We start from the raw sequence: 19,019 nt of genomic DNA, 5'->3' as shown, positions 1-19,019 counted from the left end.
TCCAGTGCACTGCTCTATAACAAGCCTCGGATTGAATCCTAGTCTAAAAAGCCATTTGGAGTGAGAGCAATGACCCGTCCCACCTGTAAACGAAAATCCCTTTCTATATGTACAAAAGTGTATTTGTATTATAATGCACTATAATAACTAATGTCTTATTGTCAACTTTCATTGGTACAGTATTCTGAAAGACTGAATAAGTATACACAGCTTGATTTCAATCATCTTCCTTTAAGGTTCTATTCAATCTGTATCCTGAAGCATTACTGATTTAAAGGTAATTTCCTATTGAGCTGACATCTGCAGTGTTTACCATGAATGCAGTCTCCTCAAACCCAGGAACATTGAATTCAAATCAATTTCCACGATTTGGATTGAATAGAACCCTTAAGCACACTCCTTGTGCAACATGGTATTACTGTGTGTCAACATTGCACTCATGTAATGATTTATGTGGATTATTTTCATTTGCAAACCACACTCTCTATATATACACACACAAAAGTACGTGGGCACCCCTTCAAATTAGTAGATTCGGCCATTTCAGCCACACCCGTTGCTGACAGGTGTATACATTATTATTATTTTTTTATTATTATTTTTTTTTTTTTAATCGAGCTCACAGCCATGCAATCTCCATGGACAATTATTGGCAGAAGAATGGCCTACTGAAGAGCTCAGTATCTTTCAACTTGGCACCATCATAGGATGCCACCTTTCCAACAAGTCAGTTCGTCAAACTTCTGCCCTGCTAGAGCTGCCCCGGTCAACTGTAAAGGCTGTTATTGTGAAGTGGAAACGTATAGGAGAAACAACGGCTCAGCCACGAAGTGGTAGGCCACACAAGCTCACAGAACAGGAGCAGTGCAATGCTCACTCCCGAGTTCCAAACTGCCTTTGGAAGCAACGTCAGCACAAGAACTGTTCGTGGGGAGCTTCATGATATGGGCTTCCATCGCCGAGCAACCGCACACAAGCCTAAGATCCCCATGTGCAATGCCAAGCGTCAGCTGGAGTGGTGTAAAGCTTGACGCTATTGGACTCTGGAGCAGTGGAAACACGTTTTCTGGAGTAATGAATGACGCATTACCATCTGGCAGTCCAAAAGACGAATCTGGATTCGGCAGATGCCAGGAAAACGCTACCTGCCCCAATGCATAGTGTCAACTGTAAATTTTGGTGGAGGAGGAATAATGGTCTGGGGCTTTTTCCTGGTTTGGGCTAGGCCCCTTAGTTCCAGTGAAGGGAAATCTTCAGCATACAATGACATTCTAGACAATTCTGTGCTTCAAACTTTTTGGCAACAGTTTGGGGAAGGCCCTTTGGTGTTTCAGCATGACAATGCCCCCGTGCACAAAGTGAGGTCCATACAGAAATGGTTTGTCGAGATCGGTGTGGAATAACTTGACAGGCCTGCAGAGAGCCCTGACCTCAACCCTATCAAACACCTTTGGGATGAATTGGAACGCCAACTGCAAGCCAGGCCCAACATCAATGCCCGACCTCACTAATTCTCTTCTGGCTGAATGAAAACAAAGTCCCCCGCAGCAAAGTTCCAACATCTAGTAGATCAGCTTCCCAGAAGAGTGGGGGCTGAAAGGGGGGGGGAACCAACTCCATATTAATGCCCATGATTTTGGAATGAGATGTTCGACGAGCAGGTGTCCACATACTTTTGGTCATGTAGTGTATATCCTACATATACAATTACACCCAGCGTGACAGATTGTGAAAGCTTAAAACATAATTATATTGTATATTTACTTGCCAGGAAGACCGCAATTGCCCTGTCAGATTTTAAGGAATTAAAGAAGAGGGAATGGCCTAAAAAGGGATGACTTGTGTTCTAGCCAATAGTGCACAGAAAAAGACTTGTAGTAATCTCTGGCTCCAGTCATGTTTGTTGATGGTCTGCCACAAGCTTTTATTCAACACCCACTAGGCTACCTGCCGCCCCTACTACATCATGACAACATAAAAGCAGCACATCTACTTTGAGCAGTGGTGTCAAAGAGAAATAGGCGGTGTGCTAAATGCCACCCTATTTCGTGCACTTTTTAATGGTTCCTGGTCAAAAGTAGTGCAATAAAGGGAATAGGGTGGTCAAAAGTAGTGCACAATTAAGGTAATAGGGTGCCATTTGGGACACACAGTGTTACTAATCAAAAGAAAGCGCCTATTAGAAACCATTGAAGTCCCTTAAGGACTGAGATCCTACAATGCATATCTGAATCAGCCATCTTGTCCAAGGGGAGAGAGATATGAACACCAGACTAATCAGTGGAGACGGTGCAGCGCCTTTGTAGCAGCAGTGACAATTTCCTGACGACTCAGCAGCGCACGTTCTTCTGTCCTTCCACCTCCCCCTGCTTCGGTAGAGGAGGAGAAATACTGAGGGAAACCGCCGTCTTCTCTTTGACTTTGTAATGACTCCTATGGACGGATCAGATTCGGAGTCAGAGAGACCGGAGGAACGCTGCAGAATGGACCACTTGGGTCTATCTAAAATGCCATTGGGCTGGCACCTTGTCTAAACCAATCAATAGGTTTGTCATGGTGACTGGAGAGATCTACCAGGAAGAATAGAGTTGAGCTGGATAGGGACTGGGCGTAGACATATATACCCTAGAACAGACACTGGAAGTGCTTCTACTGTATATAACCTAGAACCCATCCCCCTCGGCGCCCTCACTGCCCTTCCGTGATCTTCTGTCACTCAAAGCGCTCGTAGTTCCTCGTCTGTCGCACTCGAGGGACCATGTCAACCAGCAGCCTAGGACAGGAAAGAGACATTCACATTAATGAAATCGCTAACATTCACAGGTACACACACAGTGAGAGCTGCAACTGCATTTCATTGCCAATATTCAATTAGTGAAAACCGTCGTTCTTTGTAGTGAAATTCTGAAATTAATCTAGTTCAGAATGTGTTGAGTAACAATCTATCACGTCAAATAATTTGAGTACATTTGTATAACCATTGCTGCTGCTTTTGTTGATGAATTTGTTGATGCACTTGGTGGTGTCATGTTTGGATTTCCTTCTTCCCCGAGTCTCTTTCATCACACTATACTGACCAGGTGAGCCCATGCAAGCCAAGCTCAAGTCCTGTGATTGGAATGCTCCCTGGGACAGAACACTGCCTAATGATAGGCTGCACTGCCAGTGTAGTGCAGTGTTTCCACTAGGATTTACTTCAGCAGCAGTGGAAAAGTTAGCGTGGGGGGGGGGGGTTTGGAGGAACTCCTCTTGGACACGGAGAACAAATGTTGATGTTTTAAAGCAAATTTCCTGCAATTCTACACATTTTGTCAAAGGACAGAAAAATGTCAGTTTTAAAGCTGATTTGTAATCAGCTTTAAAACTCTACACCTTTTGCAATTCTACAACTTTTGCCATCTGAGTGACTCAAACATAAAATCAATGGGTGCCCCATGCTATGATATATTTGGAATTTTAGATGATTCTCCCTCACTGTCTGGTTTTTATTTTGGTGGTTGTTATTTCAAAGATTATCATATAAAACACACTGAGTATACCAAACATTAGGAACACCTTCCTAGTATTGAGTGGCATCCCCCCATTTTGCCCTCAGAACAGCCTCAATTCGTCAGGCCATGGACTCTACAAGCTGTCGAAAGCGTTCCACAGGGATGCTGGCCCATGTTGACTCAAATGCTTCCCACAGTTGTGTCAAGTTGGCTGGGTGTCCTTTGGGTGGTGGAGCATTCTTGAAACTGTTGAGCCTGAAAACCCCAGAAACATTGCAGTTCTTGACACAAACCGCTGCACCTGGCACCTACTACCGTACTCCATTCAAAGGCAATTAAATCTTTTGTCTTGCCCATTCACACTGAATGGCACAACCCATCTCTCAATTGTTTAACGGCTTAAAAATCCTTCTTTAATCTATCTTCTTCCCTTCATCTACACTGATTGAAGTAGATTTAACACGTGACATCAAGAAGGGATCAGAGTTTTCACCTGGTCAGTCTCATGGAAAGAGCAGGTCTTCTTAATGTTTTGTACACAGTGTACAGCTCCATTATCTTTTTCAATACTTTAAACCTGGTTTAAGTTGTTTAAGTTTACACTGAAAACATTTTACCATCACGGAAATGTTTTAAAATAATTTTTCGTAGTGGATGCCACGGTCCGCCACTGCTAAATTAATATTATATATATATATATATATATATATATATATATATATATATATATATATATATATATATATACACACACACACAATATTTATGTTGCTAGGGTCTCTTTTGGAAGAAGCTAGCTAGCTAACGAAGAACAACAAAGAATATCTAGTTAACCTGTTAGGGCTAGGGGGCAGTATTTGCACGGCTGGATAAAAAAAATGTACCCGATTTAATCTGGTTACTAATCCTACCCAGTAACTAGAATATGCATATACTTATTATATATGGATAGAAAACACTCTAAAGTTTCTAAAACTGTTTGAATGGTGTCTGAGTATAACAGAACTCATTTGGCAGGCAAAACCCTGAGACATTTTCTGACAGGAAGTGGATACCTGATGTGTTGTATTACCTTTAAACCTATGCCATTGAAAAACACAGGGGCTGAGGAATATTTTGGCACTTCCTATTGCTTCCACTAGATGTCACCAGCCTTTACAAAGTGTTTTGAGTCTTCTGGAGGGAGATGTGACCGAACAAGAGCCATGGAACGATGATGGCCCATTAGACACCTGGCGCGCGAGTTCATGTTGGGTACCCTCGTTCCAATACGTTATAAAAGAGAATGCATTCGTCCACCTTGAATATTATTCATGTTCTGGTTAAAAAGGCCCTAATGATTTATGCTATACAACGTTTGACATGTTTGAACGAACGTAAATATTTTTTTCCCCTCGTTCATGACGAGAAGTCCGGCTGGCTTAGATCATGTGCTAACAAGACGGAGATTTTTGGACATAAATGATGAGCTTTTTTGAACAAAACTACATTCGTTATGGACCTGTGATACCTGGAAGTGACATCTGATGAAGAGAATCAAAGGTAATGGATTATTTACATAGTATTTTCGATTTTAGATCTCCCCAACATGACGTCTAGTCTGTCGCAACGCGTATTTTTCTGGGCGCAGTGCTCAGATTATTGCAAAGTGTGATTTCCCAGTAAGGTTATTTTTAAATCTGGCAAGTTGATTGCGTTCAAGAGATGTAAATCTATAATTCTTTAAATGACAATATAATATTTTACCAATGTTTTCTAATTTTAATTATTTAATTTGTGGTACTGACTTGACTGCCGGTTATTGGAGGGAAACGATTTCCTCAACATCAATGCCATAGTAAAATGCTGTTTTTGGATATAAATATGAACTTGATAGAACTAAAAATGCATGCATTGTCTAACATAATGTCCTAGGAGTGTCATCTGATGGAGATTGTAAAAGGTTAGTGCATCATTTTAGCTGGTTTTATGGTTTTGGTGACCCTGTCTTTGAATTGACAAAACATTACACACAACTCTTGTAAATGTACTGTCCTAACATACTCTAAATTTATGCTTTCGCCGTAAAACCTTTTTGAAATCGTAAAACGTGGTTAGATTAAGGAGATGTTTATCTTTCAAAGGGTGTAAAATAGTTGTATGTTTGAAAAATTTGAATTTTGACATTTATTTGGATTCAAATTTGCCGCTCTTGAAATGCACCTGCTGTTGATGGAGTGCACCACGGGTGGGACGCTTGCGTCCCACCTAGCCCATAGAGGTTAACAGAAGAAAAGAAAGAGAAAATCAGGACAGAAGAAAAAGGATATCAAAGTGAAACAGTTCTCTAAAGACACAAGAGACAATAATACAAGAAACAACACTTCTGTAGCTTGTCAACTATGTGTCTGTCTATCCCTGTTCTCTCCTCTCTGCACAGGCCATACAAATGCTTCACACCGCGTGGCCGCTGCCACTCTAACCTGGTGGTCCCAGTGCGCACAACCCACGTGGAGTTCCAGGTCTCCGGCAGCCTCTGGAACTGCCGGTCTGCAGCCAACAAGGCTGAGTTCATCTCAGCCTATGCTACCCTCCAGTCCCTAGACTTCCTGGCGCTGACGGAAACATGGATTACCACAGATAACACTGCTACTCCTACTGCTCTCTCTTCGTCTGCCCACGTGTTCTCGCATACCCCTAGAGCATCGAGCCAGCGGGGTGGTGGCACTGGAATCCTCATCTCTCCCAAGTGGACATTCTCTCTTTCTCCCCTGACCCATCTGTCTATCTCCTCATTTGAATTCCATGCTGTCACAGTTACCAGCCCTTTCAAGCTTAACATCCTTATCATTTATCGCCCTCCAGGTTCCCTTGGAGAGTTCATCAATGAGCTTGACGCCTTGATAAGTTCCTTTCCTGAGGATGGCTCACCTCTCACAGTTCTGGGTGACTTTAACCTCCCCACGTCTACCTTTGACTCATTCCTCTCTGCCTCCTTCTTTCCACTTCTCTCCTCTTTTGACTTCACCCTCTCACCTTCCCCCCCTACTCACAAGGCAGGCAATACGCTTGACCTCATCTTTACTAGATGCTGTTCTTCCACTAATCTCATTGCAACTCCCCTCCAAATCTCCGACCACTACCTTGTATCCTTTTCCCTCTTGCGCTCATCCAACACTTCTCACTCTGCCCCTACTCGGACGGTATTGCGCCGTCCCAACCTTCGCTCTCTCTCTCCCGCTACTCTCTCCTCTTCCATCCTATCATCTCTTCCCTCTGCTCAAACCTTCTCCAACCTATCTCCTGATTCTGCCTCCTCAACCCTCCTCTCCTCCCTTTCTGCATCCTTTGATTTTCTCTGTCCCCTATCCTCCAGGCCGGCTCGGTCCTCCCCTCCTGCTCCGTGGCTCGACGACTCACTGCGAGCTCACAGAACAGGGCTCCGGGCAGCTGAGCGGAAATGGAGGAAAACTCGCCTCCCTGCGGACCTGGCATCCTTTCACTCCCTCCTCTCTACATTCTCCTCTTCTGTCTGTGCTGCTAAAGCCACTTTCTACCACTCTAAATTCCAAGCATCTGCCTCTAACCCTAGGAAGCTCTTTGCTACCTTCTCCTCCCTCCTGAATCCTCCTCCCCCCCCCTCCTCCCTCTCTGCGGATGACTTCGTCAACCATTTTGAAAAGAAGGTTGACGATATCCGATCCTCTTTTGCTAAGTCAAACGACACCGCTGGTCCTGCTCACACTGCCCTACCCTGTGCTTTGACCTCTTTCTCCCCTCTCTCTCCAGATGAAATCTCGCGTCGTGACGGCCGGCCGCCCAACAACCTGCCCACTTGACCCTATCCCCTCCTCTCTTCTCCAGACCATTTCCGGAGACCTTCTCCCCTACCTCACCTCGCTCATCAACTCATCCTTGACCGCTGGCTACGTCCCTTCCGTCTTCAAGAGAGCGAGAGTTGCACCCCTTCTGAAAAAACCTACACTCGATCCCTCCGATGTCAACAACTACAGACCAGTATCCCTTCTTTCTTTTCTCTCCAAAACTCTTGAACGTGCCGTCCTTGGCCAGCTCTCCTGCTATCTCTCTCAGAATGACCTTCTTGATCCTAATCAGTCAGGTTTCAAGACTGGGCATTCAACTGAGACTGCTCTTCTCTGTGTCACGGAGGCTCTCCGCACTGCTAAAGCTAACTCTCTCTCCTCTGCTCTCATCCTTCTAGACCTATCTGCTGCCTTTGATACTGTGAACCATCAGATCCTCCTCTCCACCATCTCCGAGTTGGGCATCTCCGGCGCGGCCCACGCTTGGATTGCGTCCTACCTGACAGGTCGCTCCTACCAGGTGGCGTGGCGAGAATCTGTCTCCGCACCATGCGCTCTCACCACTGGTGTCCCCCAGGGCTCTGTTCTAGGCCCTCTCCTATTCTCGCTATACACCAAGTCACTTGGCTCTGTCATATCCTCACATGGTCTGTCCTATCATTGCTATGCAGACGACACACAATTAATCTTCTCCTTTCCCCCTTCTGATAACCAGGCGGCGAATCGCATCTCTGCATGTCTGTCAGACATATCAGTGTGGATGACGGATCACCACCTCAAGCTGAACCTCGGCAAGACGGAGCTGCTCTTCCTCCCGGGGAAGGACTGCCCGTTCCATGATCTCGCCATCACGGTTGACAACTCCCTTGTGTCCTCCTCCCAGAGTGCTAAGAACCTTGGCGTGATCCTGGACAACACCCTGTCGTTCTCCACTAACATCAAGGCGGTGACCCAATCCTGTAGGTTCATGCTCTACAACATTCGCAGAGTACGACCCTGCCTCACACAGGAAGCGGCGCAGGTCCTAATCCAGGCACTTGTCATCTCCCGTCTGGATTACTGCAACTCGCTGTTGGCTGGGCTCCCTGCCTGTGCCATTAAACCCCTACAACTCATCCAGAACGCCGCAGCCCGTCTGGTGTTCAACCTTCCCAAGTTCTCTCACGTCACCCCGCTCCTCCGCTCTCTCCACTGGCTTCCAGTTGAAGCTCGCATCCGCTACAAGACCATGGTGATTGCCTACGGAGCTGTGAAGGGAACGGCACCTCCATACCTTCAGGCTCTGATCAAACCCTACACCCAAACAAGGGCACTGCGTTCATCCACCTCTGGCCTGCTGGCCCCCCTACCTCTGAGGAAGCACAGTTCCCGCTCAGCCCAGTCAAAACTGTTCGCTGCTCTGGCACCCCAATGGTGGAACAAGCTCCCTCACGATGCCAGGACAGCGGAGTCAATCACCACCTTCCGGAGACACCTGAAACCCCACCTCTTTAAGGAATACCTAGGATAGGATAAAGTAATCCTTCTAACCCCCCCCTTAAAAGATTTAGATGCACTATTGTAAAGTGGTTGTTCCACTGGATATCATAAGGTGAATGCACCAATTTGTAAGTCGCTCTGGATAAGAGCGTCTGCTAAATGACTTAAATGTAAATGTAAATGTAAATATAGGGGAAACACTGATAGTGGGTATAACATGTTTTTCCCCTACCATTATGCATTGCCTCAAAGAGTTTGTCACCTAAAATATTCCTGGACTACGGTGGATGAATCACAGGCTTGACCATAGGCCTGACTAACCTTGTAATCCAAGATTAGTTGATATTCATGAAATCAAATGTTTAATTGTTTTATAAAGCAGAATTAAACCATCTGGGTCTGATGTCCATAATGAAGGCTATGAGGTGCTTTCTCCTGTACAGATGAGTTATACACCAAGTTTATTTGTTTTCCTTTGTTTTGCTGTGTTTTTCGTCTGTATATGAGATGCAAACAGGTTATGGTACATTGACAGAGTTTTACCTATACATAGTTTGACATTCCTTTCTTTCTGACTGTCCAGAGAATAGTAAAGTGAATTAGGTAAAAATCTGTAAAATACCCTTATTTTTCAAAGCGTGTTATTGACACTACAGGCAAAAAAAATAATTTAGGAGCAGTTGAGTTACTGTGTGGGGGAAACAAATAACTTTTTTACAGTTAACACCAAAAGTGGCTCCACTAACGTTTACAAGCGTATTGACCGTTTTGGTGTATGAATGTTGCTTTCGGCCCCACCTGGATAACAATCTAAGTGAGACACTGGCCGTGTTCGTTTTGCATCATTCCATTGATGGAAAACGTGGTGAAATCTCCACCCACTGGGGCACTGGGCAATGTAAAACATGCATTTAAATTGGTTACAATTTAAATGACAACATTTCTGTTATTTAAATAAGTGTATTTCTCAGGGGACATAATGTACATGTGTGTAACAATGATTGAATATTATGTTTCTTCTAGATACAGATCTTGGATTAGCTTCCCCTCCATGAATCCTAACCATTGCCAGGCAAAACTGACCCAAGATCAGTGTTTAGAGGCAGCTTCCCCCTACACCTGGGGTACTCAACTCTTACCCTACGAGGTCCGGAACCTGCTGGTTCTGTTCTACCTGATAATTGCACACACCTGGTGTCACAGGTCTAAATCAGTCCCTGATTAGAGGGGAACAATAACAAAATGAAGTGGAACTGGCTTTGGAGGTCCAGAGTTGAGTTTGAGGGCCATACACAATGTATCCACTTACTTGACCCCATAGGCCAGGATGATGAGGCCTATGAGGACCCCTGTGGACCCATCCAGGTACCACACTTTGGGATCGTGCTTGAACACCTTGGCACTGATAAGGATGGAGAAGCCCATGACCCCGCCCACCAGGGAGTTGAAACCTGTAGAGCGGACAAGACAGGCAGTTTAGTCAACTGTATTATCCCACAGAGGGAAATAGAAATAGCTTGAACATTAACAACAATGAACACATGTACATATATTTTATGAAATTACATGTAGTCTGCCACAGAGTCTTAATCCGAAAGTCCATAGAACAGAATGAACAGAGACGATTGTGTCTCCTCATTCGATTCATAAGTGCCCACTCAACTGGCTCTCTCTGCACCTCAAAAACACACCGACTGACAAGGACCTCTGCCAGTCTTTTACATACTGTGTGTGTGATATGACCAGACTGGGCACGTCAATTACCTCAGTAAAGAATATCATCTATGGCGCTGTATTCCTAGGGGCAATCTGCAGTTCTAACAACAACGGGACACCCTGCCAGTGTTAAACAGATAAGTGACAGGGCTGGAGAAATATTAACCACTCAAATTGGACGCAAGGACTGAACATCCATGAGATCAAAATTACACTGAGACTACAGTATTTGTTTACAATGACATTTCTTAAAAACAAGGGAGCAAAACTAGCTTATACTTTGGGTTCCGATGGGTTACAACAGTTGAACTAAGCTTATGAAGCATTTATAAGTTATATTCTTCAAGAATCTATATATATATATATATAATTAATTGAAAAGTCCAAAATTGTATGTAGCAATCACAGATTGCCCCTTTGATGGCTTGTTTAATGTCACATCGAGACGAAAATCTGGTAGGTGAATAACTTCTACTCTATTCTGCTAGCTGTCACTCTCACGTACAACTTAACGAACCCCAAACACACACTTTGATGATGTGTACAATGAGGAGCTTGAAGCGTTTCACCTTCTCCACTGCGGTCTTGTTCTGGAAAGGGGCATGCTCACTCTGCTGTTTCCTGAAGTCCACGATCAGCTCCTTCATTGTGTTGACGTTGAGGGATAGGTTATTTTCCTGGCACCACTCCACCAGGGCCATCAACTCCTCCCTGTAGGCTCTCGTCATTGTTGGTAATCAGGCCTACTATTGTTGTGTCGTCTGCAAACTTGATGATTGAGTTGGAGGCGTGCATGACCATGCAGTCATGGGTGAAAAGGGAGTACAGGAGGGGCTGAGCACACGTTGTGGGGCCCCCGTGTTGAGGATCAGCGAAGTGCAGGTGTTGTTTCCTATCTTCACCACCTGGGGTGGCCCGTCAGCAAGTCCAGGACCCAGTTGCACAGAGCGCTGTTCAAACCCAGGGCCCCAAGCTTAATGATAAGCTTGGAGGGTACTATGGTGTTGAAGGCTGAGCTACAGTAAATGAACAGCATTCTTACATAGGTTTTCCTCTTGTCCAGATGGGATAGGGCAGTGTGATGGCAATTGCATCGTCTGTGGATCTATTGGGGCGGTATGCAAATTGAAGTGGGTCTAGGGTGTCAGATAAGGATCATACCACCTCGATCTTAACTAGCCTCTCAAAGCACTTCATGATGTCAGAAGCTAGCTTTTCTTGGGTACAGGAACAATGGTGGATGGTGGAAAGATTGAATATGTCCGTAAACACGCCAGCCAGCTGGTCTGCGCATGCTCTGAGGATACGGCTAGGGATGCCGTCTGGGCCGGCAGCGTCAGCCACGGAGAACAAGAGCCCACAGTCCTTGGGAGTGGGCCGTGTCAGTGGCACTGTGTTATCCTCAAAGTGGATAAAGGGGTTTAGCTTGTCTGGGAGCAAGACGGTGTCCGTGACCTGGCTGGTTTTCCCTTTGTAATCCGTGATTGTCTATAGACCCTGCCACATACGTCTCGTGTTTGAGCTGTTGAATTGCGACTCCACTTTGTCGCCGTACTGACGTTTTGCCTGTTTGATTGTGTTACGGAGGGAATAACCACACTGTTAGTATACAACCATATTCCCAGTCAACTTGCCAAGGTTAAATGCAGTGGTTCGCGCTTCCAGTTTTGCACGAATGCTGCCATTTAGCCACAGTTTCTGGTTTGGGTAGGTTTTAATAGTCAGTGGGAACATCCCCTATACACTTCCTGATGAACTCAGTCCCATTGTCCATGTATAGGTCAATGTTATTCTCAGAAGCTACCCGGAACATATCCCAGTCCACGTGATCAAAACAAATCTTGAAGCGTGGATTCCGATTGGTCAGACCAGCGTTGAATTGACCTTAGCACAGGTACTTCCTGTTTGAGTTTCTGCCTATAGGAAGGGAGGAGCAAAATGGAGTCATGATCTGATCTTCCGAAGCGAGGGCGGGGGAAGGCCTTGTAGGCATCAGTGGTCGAGAGTTTTAGCAGCATGAGTACTACAGTCAATGTGTCGATAGAACTTCGGTCGCCTTTTCCTCAAAATTGCTTTGTTAAAATCCCCAGCTCCAATAAATGCGGCCTCAGGATATGTGGTTTCCAGTTTGCTCAAAGTCCAATGTAGTTCCTTGAGGGTTGTCGTGTTATCGGCTTGAGGGGGAATATACATGGCTGTGACTATAACCGAAGAGAATTCTCTTGGGAGGTAATACATTTGATTGTGAGGTTTTCTAGGTCAGGTGAACAAAAGGATATGTGTTTCTGTACATTACCACACCATGAATAATTAATGATGAAACATACACCGCCACCTTTTTTCCTCCCGGAGAGTTCTTTATTCCTGTCTGCGTGATGTACTGGAGAACACAGCTGGTTGTATGGACGGGGACAGTATATCCGGAGCGAGCCATGACTCTGTGAAACAGTATATTACAGTCCCTGTTGTCTCTCTGAAAGGAGATCCTCACCCTGAGCTTGTCCACCTTATTGTCCAGAGACCGAACATTAGCGAGTAATATACTCGGAAGCGGTGGATGGTGTGCACGCCTCCCGAGTAGGACTAGAAGCCCACTCTGAATAACGCTTCTCCGCCGGCGGTGTCCTAGAGCAGCCTCAGAGAAGTTAAATTGCTCTGGATAGTAGGAACAAAGGATACAATTCGGGAAAGTCGTACTCCTGGTTGCAATGCTGGTGAATTACCGCCGCTCTGATATCCAAAAGTTATTTACCAGCTGCATGTAATAACAAAGAAACTGGGCTAATGTAAGAAATAACACAACAAAAATTGTGCAAAGTTGCTCAGGAGCTAGAAGCAGAGCTACCATGTCTGTCGGCACCATCTTCGGTATATGTTCCAGCCCCCTGACCATCTGCTCAAGAAAGGAAATTGGCCTGCGGCTGAATCTAATTGATGGTCACTGCCCTATATAGTGCACTAAGTAGTTCCCAATATATTCCACAGATTTCATGATGGTGTCTAAGCCAATCGCCTTCCATCTTCGTAACCTATGGGAATAGGGTGCCATTTCAGACACAGCCATAGCCTCCCATACACCATACCTTTCCCCTTTTAATTTATCTCAAAGATTCCCTATGGAGTTGTTCACCCTCGTGCTCCACCTTCCCCCAATTCTCTAACAGGCCTGAACTCAAGTGGCCTAGATCAGGCAGAAGTATGCCTTGCTGCCTCAGAGTTAGGTAGCTCCAGGGTGAAGTTTCCCCTAGGTACAGATCAAAGATAATCTTCTCCTCCCAATCCTAATAGGGAAAATAAAAAAATAAAAGACTGAAGATCAGTGTCTTGGAGCAACTACACCGAGTTAGGTACCTACCGTCTGTGATGAGGGCTCTGCTGGTGAGCACCCTGCCCAGCATGAACTTGACCGCGGCCAGAATGACACACATCACGCCACTGACGATGGACACACTGAAGAGGAAGTCATCCTGATAGAGAAGAGCAGATGAGATGAGGGGGATTGGAGAGAGGGAGAGAGAGAGGTGACGAAGAGGGAAAGAGAAAAAGTGAGTGTTGCAGAGTGCCTCCGCAGTAGCATTAATATTGCACTGTGGCCTGAAAGGCATGAAAAGCTGCATTTCTGCAAGGTTAATAACCTCAGTCCCATTAAATCCCCCAGTGAAAAAAATGCACCACTTCCATGAATCTGCTTGCTCTGCCCTCATATTTAGCCTCACATTGAAGTGTTTTATCATTTTATTTTCAGTACAACCATAGTTTAATTTATGAGTTTTATTGAAAAATGTCAAATAAGGCCGCCAAACAAAAACCTGACAAAATGAATTTATAAGAATGCCGTAAGTACAGGAATTGTCTGCTCAGTGGGGAATGAATATCCAACTAGCCAGTGACAACAGTGGAATTTGTGACAGCAACTATGTGAGCTTATAGAATTATGGACACCGTCTTGGAATTTCCTATGATCTTCTATGTAGAAGAACCCCTTACATTCTTACGATTCGTGTGGCCTGTGAGCGCCAGAGCAAAACAGGTTACATGTGCATGTTTGTGAGAGTCTGTTTTTCATATATGGGTCATAATAGTTTGTAGGTGAAACCGTTCGGCTGTTTTTGTTAGACGAACCGTTTGGGTCCGCCCTTATCGCACATACAACGCTCTAGCTCAGCCCCCATTAAATCACACACTTATGGTTGGTATCATGATGTAGAAGAACTAGACCAATCAAATGCAACAACCCAGCAGTCTGTAGCTCAAACACACAATGTTTACAAGGGGTTAGAAGCCCTAAGTCCTACCGGTGTGATGGGACTCGAAGCGTTTTAAAACAGGCAACAAAGATCAGCCAGAGATAGACTACAATTAAGTAGAAGGACAGTGAAGCCTGTAAGCCCAGTAAACACACAGTATATTGCTGAGTCATTGCTGAGCTTAGAAAGAAACAGATGTTAGTGCAGGGGTGCAACAACCACTACGGACGTGGAAGGTCATGACCCTCACGTTCTAAAATGAATTTCCTAGTTTTATCAATACACTGTGATACAAACAGGACCAGTGTTCTTTAGGACTATGCAGAATACTCAGAGCAGTCGGGCAGGCTGTGTGAAAGCAAACTGAAAGGCTGGCTTTAGGACCATGGGAGAGTTGAGGCAGCTGCTGTCTGTGTTTTTTTGCACTCTATGACAGAGAGCACACTAGCTATTAAATGGTCTCACACTGGACCAGAATCAAATCAGGATAAAACCAGCGGCCAAGCGATTAAAGACTAATATTCAGATGTTTTTTTCCACAGCAATGCGAGTCTGTTTAGCCATGTATTGATTTACCAGTTTCCCTAGCTAATTCATTTCAACTTTTTGTTCTCACACTGACAATGTAATATGCAGGAACTTAGCTTTAGATTAGAAATTGTTTGTCCTCCCCCACTTCTAAAACAATTGTTGCGCCCCTGAGTGAATATACGTAGTTAGCTATAAGTATAGTATACAAGGGCTATAAAGTGAATTGTATACATGTGATAAATGCCATTGTTTTCTATGAGGATGTTTTAATTCATGAATTGAATCATTTCACTTCCTGAATTTAGAATTGGCCCCAATCCTACTATGCTGCGCAGTGCGCACCATTTCAAATCTCTTTTATGGGAAGTCTTCAAAAAGTCCTAGCCTGGTCGCAGATCTATTTGATCTTCTATGGCTGTAGGAGCTAGTTATAAAGCACAAAGAGACCTGGAATCAGGCTAGGAAAGACCTGCTCCCCCAATGACTTGACACTCTGAGGTGCTTGGGTTGAACGAAGCACCGACACGTGGCATTTAAAAGCCATCTGAGATGAGAGATGGCTAAGCAGAGATCAGGGCCGTATAGAGGGTGAGTCACGCTCTCTAATACACACTCCTCCCCCCCATTTAGTGCACTACTTCTGACCAGGGTCCATATGGCTCTGGTCAAAAGTAGTGCACTATGTAGTAGAGAATAGGGGGTTATTTGGAATGCAGCGACACACAGTCACGTGCGTTTACACAGTGCCTGACATTTACAGTTAACAGTCCAGGCTTTTCTGTGAGGAATCGAATGCACATTTCAAAAGCTGCGTCCCAATTTTCTACCCTTCTCCTGAAGCATGCATTTGTCTTTCAATGGTAAATCTATTCAGCCAATGCAGAAGGGGTCTACTCTTAAACTGAATTTTAATACACCTGTTTCGGAACAACTCCGGCCCTATTCTCACTACGAGATATGAAGGAGAGTGAGGAGCAGGGTGGCGAAACAGAATTCTGTTTTTCAGTTCACATTACATCCTTGCCTTACCATAACTTTCGTTGCGGCTGGCAACAACATTGGTCCACAGTTCAAATTGACCGTAAATATCACAGTAGCCACTAAGCACAAACTATTCAATAATGACAGAAATGTTTCTCCTAAAACATATTAGCTACACTGTTGAAAGCAACAATTCACAAACGTGTGCAGACAATAAAAAAAAGGTTTATTTTCTCGTCTGTAGGCTACTCATTACAGCCTAGCTTCAAGACATACGCAGAGTTGCTAACAGCATGTCTTCAAGTAACGATAGCATATAAAAAAAATAAACAATTACGCTTCTCATATGAATATAAAAGCACAGTAGGCCTACCTTTCAAGATTACAACAAACCAGCCTTAATTTTTTATAACTATTATGCAAATCATTACATGTGTAATAGCAAATCGCAACTGAAAACATGGGTATAAGTGAATTCAATGGAAGCCCATACAAGCAAACCAAAAAAAGTAATAAAATAAAATGCCTCTTGATTTGTCAACGTGCACAATATCTGTGCTTCAGTCTGACTATTCTACTGATAACAACCACAGCTACAACTAGCCTAGAGGAGCCCATGCGCTCTGATCCCATCTGGGCCAGGCCAGGGAAAACATAACGGCATGTTTTTATAACCTAAATTAGGCCCATTTACTTGTGTTCTGAGAAAATGTGAATGTGAGCCAACTTTGGTTAATATTCGAACTTTGGGTGGCTCAGCTAACTAGGCCTTCTTAATAAAAAATAAAAAATGATTGACTGGAACTAATCAACACAATAATGACATACTGTATGAGTATCTTTTTAATTACAAATGCAAAGGCCTACACAATTCAACCCTGCATCCAGTGAGCTCAGCCCTGTTAGTTTTATCGTAAAATTGCAATTGTTCTCTTTGTCTGTGTAAAGTGTTAATGTTTTTATCAAAGCATTTATGAAACAAACTTTCAAAAAGAACGGAAACTTCTTGGCGGGGAAAATACGAATTTGAATAAATGTGGGTTTTGACATTTACAGTATGTAGGTGTCATAACCAGCCATAAAATAACATGCCAGAACAGGTCTAAATATGTGTCATGACCGTGTTATGACAAGTTGTCAGCTGTTAAGACAAACTCAGCAAAAAAATAAATGTCCTCACTGTTAACTGTTTATTTTCAGCAAACTTAACAAGTGTAAATATTTGTAGATTCAAGATTCAACAACTGAGACAAACTGAACAAGTTCCACAGACATGTGACTAACAGAAATTGAATAATATTTCCCTGAACAAAGAGGGGGGGGGGGTCAAAATCAAAAGTAAGTCAGTATCTGGTGTGGCCACCAGCTGCATTAAGCATTGCAGTGCATCTCTTGGACTGCACCAGATTTGCCAGTTCTTGCTGTGAGATTTTACCCCACTCTTCCACCAAGACACCTACAAGTTCCCTGTCATTTCTGGGAGAGAATGGCCCTAGCCCTCACCCTCCGATCTAACAGGTCCCAGATGTGCTCAATAGGATTGAGATCTGGGCTCTTAGCTGGCCATGGCAGAACACTGGCTTTCCTATCTTGCAGGAAATCAGGCAAACTCCTCATTCTGTGCGGTGGCATTGTCATGCTGGAGGGTCATGTCAGGATGAGCCTGCAGGAAGGGTACCACATGAGGGAGGATGTCTTCCCTGTAAACGCACAGCATTGAGATTGCCTGCAATGACAACAAGCTCAGTCCGATGATGCTGTGACACACCGCCCCAGACCATGACGGACCCTTCACCTCAATCCCGCTCCAGATTACAGGCCTCAGTGTAACGCTCATTCCTTCAACGATAAACGCGACTCCGACCATCACCCCTGGCGAGACAAAACCGCGACTTGTCATAGAAGAGCACTTTTTGCCAGTCCTGTCTGGTCCAGAGACCTCAGTCCAGCCTCTCTCAGCCTATTGTGGACAGTCTGAGCACTGATGGAGGGATTGTGCATTCCTGGTGTAACTCGGGCAGTTGTGGTTGCCGCCATCCTGTACCTGTCCCGCAGGTGTGAGTCCCGCAGGTGTGATGTTCGGATGTACCGATCCTGTGCAGGTGTTGTTGCACATGGTCTGCCACTGCGAGGACAATCAGCTGTCCATCCTGTCTCCCTGTGGCGCTGTCTTAGGCGTCTCACAGTATGGACATTGCAATTTATTGCCCTGGCCACATCTGCAGTCCTCATGCCTCCTTGCAGTATGCCTAAGGCACATTCACACAGATGAGCAGGGACCCTGAGTATCTTTCTTTTGGTGTTTTTTCAGAGTCAGTAGAAAGGTCTCTTTAGCACAGGAAACAGTGTTTAAACCCTTTACAATGAAGATCTGTGAAGTTACTTGGATCTTTATGAATTATCTTTGAAAGACAGACGTCCCTTTTTCAGGACCCTTTTTTTGCTGATTTAATGACATGCTTATGACAGTGTCATAACATGACACTGGGTGTCAAGTGTTAACGATTTTTTTACCATGTCATACCCTTCAACTTTCAAATATTAGCAAAATGACTGTACATTTAAACCATTTCAAAAAGATTGCTCTGCTAGTACCATTTATACTGTAGGGTTGTTGGCTCAACAATAATTCTGTTTACACTGCCCGGCTTCAAAGGGGGAGAATTGTAGGGCGAGTTTCGTGACCGACCTCAGGAGGTAGCAGGCGATGCGTAGCAAGTACGCATGTTTACATTTGAGTAATAACTGTAGCCGACGGTGTTTTAACGAAA

General features: G+C 44.5%; 1 protein-coding gene across 1 annotated transcript in view; it reads right to left on the bottom strand.

Moving 5' to 3' along the window:
• Positions 1-1,610: 1,610 nt before the first annotated feature.
• Positions 1,611-19,019, bottom strand: part of LOC106574314 (transmembrane protein 163) — a 46,540-nt gene continuing 29,131 nt past the window's right edge. The window contains exons 6-8 of the mRNA XM_014150152.2: positions 13,845-13,956; positions 10,083-10,224; positions 1,611-2,773 (exon numbers count right to left, since the gene is read on the bottom strand). Coding sequence (XP_014005627.1) covers positions 2,713-2,773; positions 10,083-10,224; positions 13,845-13,956 — 315 coding nt within the window. The 3' untranslated portion in view covers positions 1,611-2,712. The remainder of the gene's footprint in view (positions 2,774-10,082; positions 10,225-13,844; positions 13,957-19,019) is intronic.

This window comes from Salmo salar, chromosome ssa16 (assembly GCF_905237065.1).
Source record: "Salmo salar chromosome ssa16, Ssal_v3.1, whole genome shotgun sequence".
Classification (NCBI taxonomy): domain Eukaryota; kingdom Metazoa; phylum Chordata; class Actinopteri; order Salmoniformes; family Salmonidae; genus Salmo; species Salmo salar.
Note: the sequence above shows the minus strand (reverse complement) of the source record. Positions and strands in the feature narration are given on the sequence as shown.